This window comes from Miscanthus floridulus, chromosome 16 (assembly GCF_019320115.1).
Source record: "Miscanthus floridulus cultivar M001 chromosome 16, ASM1932011v1, whole genome shotgun sequence".
Lineage (NCBI taxonomy): Eukaryota > Viridiplantae > Streptophyta > Magnoliopsida > Poales > Poaceae > Miscanthus > Miscanthus floridulus.
The window spans coordinates 33,622,157-33,631,592 of record NC_089595.1 but is presented as its reverse complement, the minus strand read 5'-3'; the positions used below and the strand labels follow the sequence as shown (position 1 = coordinate 33,631,592).

The window sequence follows — 9,436 nt, the reverse complement described above, 5'->3', positions numbered from 1 at the left end:
CCTCGTGTCGCGATTCAGGAACACCAATCGGTCAAGGTCGGGAATAAAGTCAACACAAAACTCAAAGACCTCCTCTGTTCCATAGCCCTTGGCGATGCTTCCTTCTGGCCGAGCACGGTTGTGAACATATTTCTTTAGGACTCCCATGAACCTCTCAAAGGGGAACATGTTGTGTAGGAACACAAGACCGAGAATGCTAATCTCCTTGACCAGGTGAACTAGGAGGTGTGTCATGATATTAAAGAAGGAAGGAGGGAACACCAACTTAAAGCTGACAAGACATTGAACCACATCATTCTGTAGTTTAGCTAGATCCATTGGATCGATTGCCTTCTGAGAAATTGCATTGAGGAATGCACATAGCTTCACGGTGGCTAGATGTACATTTGGAGGTAGAATTCCTCTTAATGCAACTGGAAGCAATTGCGTCATGAGCACGTGGCAGTCATGGGACTTTAAGTTTAGGAATTTCTTCTCTGACACATTTATTATACCCTTTATATTCGAGGAGAATCCAGATGGTACCTTGATGCTTTCTAGGCATTCAAACATGCTTTCCTTCTCTTCTTTGCTAAGAGTGTAGCTGGCAGGACTTAAGTAATGGCGTCCATCATCTGTCTTCTCTGGATGTAGGTTGTCTCGTTCTTTCAAACATCGCAGGTCCTGTCGTGCTTCAAGTGTGTCCTTAGGCTTCCCATACACACCCATGAAGCATAGCAGATTCACACAAAGATTCTTCATCTGATGCATCACGTCGATCGCGCTATGGACCTCTAGGACTTGCCAATAGGGTAGCTCCCAAAATATGGACTTCTTCTTCCACATGGGTGCGTGACCGTCGGCGTCGTTCAGAATAGGTTCGCTGCCATGTGCCTTTCCAAATACTACTTTCACATCCTTGACCATATTGAGTACATCCTCACCAGTTCGGTTGCCCGGCTTGGTCTGGTGGTCTGCCTTACCTTTAAAATGCTTACCTTTCTTTCTTAGGGGATGATTCGCAGGAAGAAATCGACGATGGCCAAGGTACACGACCTTTCGACATTTTTTCAAGAATATACCTTTAATGTCATCGAAATAGTACGTGCATGTATTATATCCCTTGTTTGATTGTCCTGAAAGATTACTTAGAGTAGGCCAATCATTGATTGTTACGAACAACAATGCTTGCAGGTCAAAGTGCTCCTGTTTGTGCTCATCCCACACACGTACACCTGGTCTGTTCCACAAAAGTAGAAGTTCTTCAACTAGTGGCCTCAGGTACACATCGATGTTGTTGCCAGGTTGCCTTGGGCCTTGGATGAGCACTGGCATCATAATAAACTTACGCTTCATGCATAACCAGGGAGGTAGGTTGTAGATACATAGAGTAACAGGCCAAGTGCTATGACTGCTGCTCTGCTCCCCGAAAGGATTCATACCATCCGTACTTAAAGCAAACCTTAAGTTTCTTGCGTCATTTGCAAACTCTGGGAATTCTCTATCGATTGCTCTCCACTGGGACCCATCAGCAGGGTGTCTCAACATATTGTCTACCTTACGGTCTTCTTTGTGCCATCGCAATAACTTTGCACGGTCTTTGTTTCTGAACAGACGTTTCAAGCATGGTATTATAGGAGCATACCACATAATCTTGGTAGGAATTTTCTTCGTGGGACGTTTGCCCTCAACATCACCAGGGTCATCTCGCCTGATCTTATACCGCGATGCATGACATACCGGGCATGCATCTAACTTCTCGTACTCCTCTCCACGGTAGAGGATGCAGTCATTAGGACATGCATGTATCTTTTGGATTTCTAATCCCAAAAGGCAGACTACCTGTTTTGCTTCATACGTAGTGACGGGCAATTCGTTATCCTTCGGAAGCATCTTCTTTTGGATTTTCAGTAACTCCCCAAATCCCTTGTCAGATACACCATTCTTTGCCTTCCATTGCAGCAATTCCAGTGTGGTACCCAACTTTTTCTGTCCCGCATCACAAGTTGGGTATAGCAATTTCTTGTGATCCTCTAGCATGCTCTCGAACTTGATCTTCTCCTTTTCACTTTTGCGTTCTCTTTATGCGTCATGAATGGCCTGACCAAGATCATCAGCGGACTCATCTTCTGCCACTACCTCTTCTTCAGCTTCCCCCATTGAAGTATCATTGAAGGCACCATATTCAGCAATAATGTCATCATCGTCCCATTGTTCTTCTTCACCTTCTTCCATTACAACCCTGGTTTCTTCGTGCTTCGTCCAACAAATATAGTTTGGCATGAAACCCGACTTCAACAAGTGTGAATGAAGACTCCTTGAGCTAGCATATTTCTTCAAATTCTTACATATGGCACATGGGCAGCACATGAAACCATCGCGTTTGTTTGCCTCGGCCACATGTAAGAAAGAATGCACGCCCTCAATGAACTCTTGGGAGCGGCGATCAGCATTGTACATCCAATGCTGGCTCATCTGCATTACATGACATACATACTATATTAAAACCTAGAACATAATTAGTTAATTATACGACATGCATGCCACCACACAAGGTATTAATTTATGAAAGTCTCGCTACAATGTAGACAATCCCAACTACCACTAAAAAAACTAAAGCTAAAATGCACTTCAGCAGCATAAGGATTTCGCGACCAATCCCAACTAAAACAGACAGATCATGCGTTTGTTTAACATCTATGGGCTTCTTCCGCAGGATCACTGCCTCATCAGCCGCCGTAGCCGCCTGTGCAAGAGAGTTTTGCACGTGTTCAACATACTCTTCCTCCCAGTACTAGCCTGAACATCCAGTGCCATCCCACTGAAATTAAAACAACAAATTAGAACTTTAATCACAATCATCATGAAAATAAGTATAAATTAACCATAATCATCAAATGCGACAAAATAACTCACATTGCGATCTGGACACTTGTAGAAGATACGGCCCTTGTAGGGACACTCCTTCCTCACCCGGTACTCCATCACAATCTTCTCCTCACACTTGCCACATGCAATGAGAGGGAAGTCCGGCCTCAGTCGCTTTGGAACCCGATGAGAGGCCGAGGACCCGGAAGCAGTTGCCATCTACTCTCTATACTCATTTTTAATATAATATAAATTTCTCATTTTATAAACAAATAAAATTAAAAAAAAACTCTAAAATTTTCTATATCTCTAAACCATAAAGTGTGCTATGCATGCTAGAAATGAAAGCTGAATACTAGTTTTGAATAACTACTTTAACCTTCCTTCATCCAAATATGCAAACTTTAAAGTGATTTTGAGCTTAAATGGCTTACAAATAAAAAAATCCACCATAAAAAAACACATATATCTAGTCCACAAAATAAGATATGCTGTTGATGAAACATGAGAGTATAAAGTTGGTAACCTTTAGAACCGAAGAATCGATGAAGTAATCGAAGAAATCTAGTCCACAAAATAAGATATGCTGTTGTAGCAAAAGCCTGCCGCAGTAGCCGTTAGGCAGGGACCTTTAGTCTCGATTGAAGATACAAACCGGAACTAAAGGACTCTCTAGTCCCGAGCGCGAAAAATACCAGAAGTAAAGCCATCAAAGGTCGTTTGTCTGCTAGTGTGGGTTACATGACTTTTTACGCGGCCTGCAGTTCCAAATGAACCTTGACGCCGGAAAATGTGGAAACATGCACGAAACTGCCGACAAATGAAACTTGACCTCATTTTAAAGAGAATTTTGTCCACGGGACACTCATAAAGAGTGGATTTATGTGCAGCACACTCAATTCGTCAATTTTGTCCGCTGGACGTCGTGATTTTGTGCATTTTGCCTCCAACACACCAAAGCAAATAAAATGACCAGCTAGCCCACGGGCCCACTATCCATCCCCTTCGCAATTCTCCCTCTACTAATCTTCTTTTCTCCTCCCGCAGCCAACAATTGTGATCTCTCTTTCACTGTTGAGTAGTACAGTACATCAGCAAGAACTCTTGATTCCAATTGAGGGTGGCACGCTGTTGCTACTGCAGTCCGAATTAACAAGAAGTGGAGAAGGAGAGTATAAAACGTATGAGCAGCACACAGATTTTACAAGGCTTCGAGTTGTTCTTGACTGGAATGCTTGTCACCTTTGAAAATAATAGTCTAATTTACACTTAAAAAATAAAGACAACAGCTCAACTTGGATGAAAGAGATTTATCAATCTAAAGATTTGATGTGGCCTGTTCTATTGGTGTGCATAGATGATCATTTTCCTGAGGCGCTTATTTCCTACATAACACCAATTCGTGATTAACAAAAAAAAAATGAGGAAAGTGACAGAGAAAATTTTGATAAAGTTTATTCAACAAAACTTCTCAGCCCACTAACTTAATACCTAGCACAGTTGTAGATGGATCAAAAGAAATCTATTCTTGAGAAATGGGTGGAAGGGGAGGAACGGGGAAAGAGTCAAGGGCAAGATGGTCCTTTAACGGGGTGTGGTGTGTTGTGGACAAAAACAATGCTTTTGCAGTGTGTTTGTGACTAATTCAATGAGTACAGTGTGCTACACACAAATCCACTCTTTATGAGTGTCCTGTGGACAAAATTCTCCATTTTAAAAGTATGCTCCCCACCCTGTTTCGTCAAGTCAAGTTGATTGCGACCCAACAGTAGACGCGTAAAAAGACCGTCTCATTAGACATTTTTTTTCCACTAGATAGACTTTTCTCTTTGTCCGTTCATACTAGCTAGTTTGCTGTTTTGTCCTTAGATAAAAGCAAAAATGCAAGAAACTGGCAGCCTGCCTGGCTTCTATAAATGCCGCATATCCACCACTACCGAAGATCACCACTAGGTAGAGGCAGGCAAATGCACACATCCTCTGCAGAACAATAAACAATGTGCCACACAACATATATGCACCCTGTGGGGACTCTCAGCTCCTCACTGCCATTATTGATCATTCTCCTTGCTACTCTTTTGGCACTCGCTGCTCCTTCACTTTGTGCTACGCCTCTTCGTCGTGAACCTAACGATGATTTGGAAGCACTCCTTTGCCTTAAAGACCACCTCTCTGACCCTACAGGCCTCCCACCATCATGGAAGAATGACTCCCTGCAGTTCTGCAGTTGGTCCGGTGTTACATGCAGCAAGACACGCCCATCTCGTGTTGTTGCACTGGACCTTGAGTCACTCGACCTCCATGGCCAAATACCTCCTTGCATTGGTAACCTCACTTTCCTCACAAGGATCCACTTGCCAAATAATCAACTGCAGGGTCAGATCCCATCTGAAATTGGCCAATTAAATAGACTGCGATACCTTAACCTCAGCTCCAACAAATTTAGTGGCGAGATCCCAGAGACTCTGTCGTCATGCTTTGCCTTGCAGGCCATTGATCTTGAAAGAAATACCCTCAGCAAAAGTATCCCAGAAGGTTTGGGCACTCTCGGCAACCTTTCTGTTTTACGTCTTTCTGGTAATTATCTGACGGGCAACATTCCTATTTCTCTTGGAAGCAGCTCTTCTCTTGTCTCCGTTGCTCTCACCAACAATAGCCTGACAGGACCTATCCCATCACTACTAGCTAATAGTTCGTCGCTTCGGCTATTGCGCTTAAGAAACAACCACCTCAGTGGAGAGATTCCTCCGTCACTGTTCAATAGCACAACACTTCAGATGTTAGTGCTTGCGGAGAACAACTTTGTTGGGTCCATACCTGTTCTCTCAAATATCGACTCACCCTTACAGTATCTTATATTGCAATCGAATGGTCTTACAGGTACCATACCTTCCACTTTGGGGAATTTTTCTTCCCTTCTTTGGCTCACACTTGACAGTAACAGTTTTCATGGTAGCATCCCGATGAGTATAGGTACAATAGCAAACCTGCAAGTACTAGGCATGACTAACAATGTTTTGTCAGGGACTGTTCCGGACTCCATTTACAACATGTCAGCACTCACAGACCTTGGCATGGGTATCAATAATCTCACCGGGGAAATTCCAGCTAATATTGGGTATAACCTTCCAAGAATTGTAAATCTGATTATGGCACAAAACAAGTTCACAGGCCAAATCCCTACTTCACTAGCCAACACCACCAATCTCCAGATCATTAGTCTCTGGAATAATTCATTTCATGGTAATATTCCTTTGTTTGGAACCCTGCCCAACTTAATCGAACTGGATCTAACCATGAACCACCTTGAAGCTGGGGACTGGTCTTTCTTGTCGTCATTGACAAATTGCAGGCAATTGGTGAATTTGTACCTGGATAGAAACACCCTCCAAGGAGTCCTGCCAAAATCCATAGTGGACCTGTCCAGTACACTAGAGGTATTGTTTTTAAGTGCAAATGAAATATCTGGTACCATTCCGAATGAGATAGAGCGCCTCAGAAGCCTCAAGGTTCTTTTTATGGGGAAGAACCTCCTTACTGGAAATATTCCTTATTCCCTGGGTCATCTTCCAAACCTGTTCGCCCTAAGCTTACCGCAAAACAAACTTTTAGGGCAAATTCCAGTCTCTCTTGGTAACCTAAGTCAACTCAATGAGCTCCACTTACAAGAAAATAACTTGAGTGGCCCAATACCAGGCGCTTTAGGACACTGCAAGAACTTGGATAAGCTAAACCTCTCTCATAACAGCTTTGATGGTAGCATACCAAAGGAGCTATTTACTCTTTCTTCCCTTTCTAATGTTTTCGACTTGTCTCACAACCAACTCTCCGGACAAATACCACTAGAGATTGGTAGCTTCATCAACCTTGGCCAGCTGAATATTTCTAATAACATGTTGACTGGCCAAATACCCTCCACTCTAGGTCAGTGTGTTCGTTTGGAGTCCCTCCACATGGAGGGGAACCTTCTTGACGGGAGGATCCCAGAATCATTCATTGCTTTACGAGGCCTCATTGAGATGGACATTTCTCAGAACAACTTGTCCGGTGAAATCCCAGAATTCTTTGAATCTTTTAGCTCTATGAAGCTTCTCAATTTGTCCTTCAACAACTTTGAGGGACCAGTACCAACAGGAGGGATATTTCAGGATGCACGTGATGTGTTCGTTCAAGGGAACAAGAACCTATGTGCCAGTACCCCGTTGCTACAACTGCCACTTTGCAATACAGATATATCTAAACGACATAGACACACCTCCAAAATTCTGAAGTTTGTAGGATTTACTTCTCTTTCGTTAGTCTTGCTATTATGCTTTGCAGTCCTTCTTTTAAAGAAGAGAAAGAAAGTTCAACAACTAGATCATCCAACCAGCATGGATTTGAAGAATTTCAAATATGCTGATCTAGTCAAAGCAACGAACGGTTTCTCCTCAGACAACTTGGTTGGCTCAGGAAAATGTGGATTAGTCTACAAAGGAAGACTTTGGAGTGAGGAACATACAGTTGCCATCAAAGTATTCAAACTTGATCAACTCGGAGCACCAAACAGCTTCCTTGCTGAATGTGAGGCCCTGAGGAATACTAGACACCGTAATCTCGTGAAGGTGATTACTGCATGCTCAACAATTGATTCAGCAGGACATGAGTTCAAGGCTGTTATTCTTGAATACATGTCTAATGGCAGCCTCGAGAACTGGCTCTATCCAAAACTGAACAACTATGGAATTAAAAAACAATTGAGTTTGGGCTCCAGAATAGTAATAGCTATGGACATAGCTTCTGCTTTGGATTATCTCCATAATCATTGCGTACCCACTATGGTCCATTGTGATCTGAAACCCAGCAATGTACTTCTTGATGATGCCATGGTTGCACATCTTGGTGACTTTGGATTGGCTAAGGTTCTTCACACTTATAGCTCTTCAAGCAATCATAGTTCTACAAGCTTAATTGGACCAAGAGGATCAATCGGATACATTGCACCAGGTGAGCATTTTCCCTTCATATGTATGTTTCAGTGTCCTACTCTCTGAGAATATGCTTTTATGATTAACAATATCATGAGGGTACAATGATTGATAAATTTCAATATTGCAGAGTATGGCTTCGGGAGCAAACTCTCAACAAAGGGCGATGTCTATAGCTATGGAATTACCATCTTAGAAATGCTCACAGGGAAGCGTCCGACAGACGAGATGTTTTCTAAGGGTTTGACCCTTCACAAATTTGTGGAAAAATCATTTCCTCAAAAGATTCATGAGATTCTAGATCCTTCTATAATTCCGGTTACGGGAGATGGTGATAATCATACAATGGATGAAATAACAAGAACCATCATGAATCTTATTAAGCTTGGTATCTCATGCTCAGCAGAGGCACCAAAAGACCGACCAACAATGAAGGATGTTTATGCTGAAGTCATCACAATCAAAGAAACATTTTCAGAGCTATGCCACTAAGGAAAGGAACAATTATTTTTACTATTCAAATCAGGGAGCACTACGTTTTATTTAAACTGTTTGCGAGGAAAGCTTAGGAACCATTTGCATTGTGGGTCTTGTCCTATATTTTGTCATTATTCATATGTAATGTTTAAGAAGTTGAGAGCTGAGAAGTCCGTTTGCTTAGTTATTTTTTGTAATTGATGGAAGCTATGTGACAGCAGACTGCTACTTTCAGACCATCCTTCAATGATCTATTGTGTCTCTTGGCATCGATGCTCCAGAAGCCAAACTTAGTTCCTTCGACCACCTTCAGGCATGTCAATAGTCCCCTTTGTGGGATGCCAACCTAGACCTGCTTCCTTATTGAGTGTTTTCCAGCATGTATACTCAGCTTTCAACTTGGCCCATTTGTTCTAAAATTGTGCTCTAGCATACTTTAAACCAATGAAAAACAAGGCGCGATTCCGCGCTCGCCTAGGCGCGCCTAGGTGCTAGGCGGAGGCTTCCCGCGGGGCCTAGGGGGGTCAGGCGTACATCTAGGCGCTGGGCGGGAGCAAACAGGAGCGCGCGCGCGCGAGCAGGCATCTGCGCGGGAAAGGAAGCGGCCCGCGCGGGAAGGAAAAGAGTCCCGTGCGCCAGTGCTAGAGAGGATTAGAGAGAGACAGAGAGATAACCAAGTCAAAGAGTCAAGATCTCCTCCTCAACCCCTTGCCTCCGACCCGAGCTCGCTCGCCGGCCACGGTACGTCTCCGGGCGATTCGTCATGCGCGAAGCTTCTACTTGATGCCGTGGACCCGTTTTCCGCATCACCGGACATCTTCTCCCTCCGTGCAGGCCTCCCCGCGCCGCCCCTGGAGCTCCCATGCGCCCCCGTCCTCCGGACCGCCGATGCCCCTGGAGCTCCCGTGCGCCCCCTCCTCGCCGGGCCGCCACTGCTGGTGAGATCCTCGCTGCCCCTCGCCCCGCCGCTCGGGAACCCCAAGGTGAGGTCTGCCCGCCCCATGCTCCTCTCTCCTCTGCTCGGCTGCTCCCTTCTATCTTCCCGCTCTGTACGCCTGTGCTGTATGTTGTGTGCCTGTGTGTGTTTAATATGCCTATGCTGCTCTTCATGTAGAATGTCGGTGGAAGACTGTGCTCCTGAAACT

At 44.1% G+C, this 9,436-nt stretch overlaps 1 protein-coding gene across 1 annotated transcript; it reads left to right on the top strand.

The window, feature by feature from the left end:
- Positions 1 to 4,813: 4,813 nt before the first annotated feature.
- LOC136512662 (probable LRR receptor-like serine/threonine-protein kinase At3g47570) lies at positions 4,814 to 8,474 on the top strand. Its single transcript, XM_066506624.1, has 2 exons — positions 4,814 to 7,833; positions 7,945 to 8,474. The coding sequence occupies exons 1-2, from the start codon at positions 4,845 to 4,847 to the stop codon at positions 8,304 to 8,306; spliced, it is 3,351 nt and encodes a 1,116-aa protein (XP_066362721.1). The 5' UTR covers positions 4,814 to 4,844; the 3' UTR covers positions 8,307 to 8,474.
- Positions 8,475 to 9,436: the final 962 nt, after the last annotated feature.

Bases quoted from the DNA above. Each gene is read 5' to 3' on its own strand.
- LOC136512662 (XM_066506624.1), top strand. From the start codon at position 4,845: ATGTGCCACACAACATATATGCACCCTGTGGGGACTCTCAGCTCCTCA. The intron at 7,834-7,944 runs GTGAGCATTTTC...TCAATATTGCAG, and splicing joins AATCGGATACATTGCACCAG to AGTATGGCTTCGGGAGCAAA.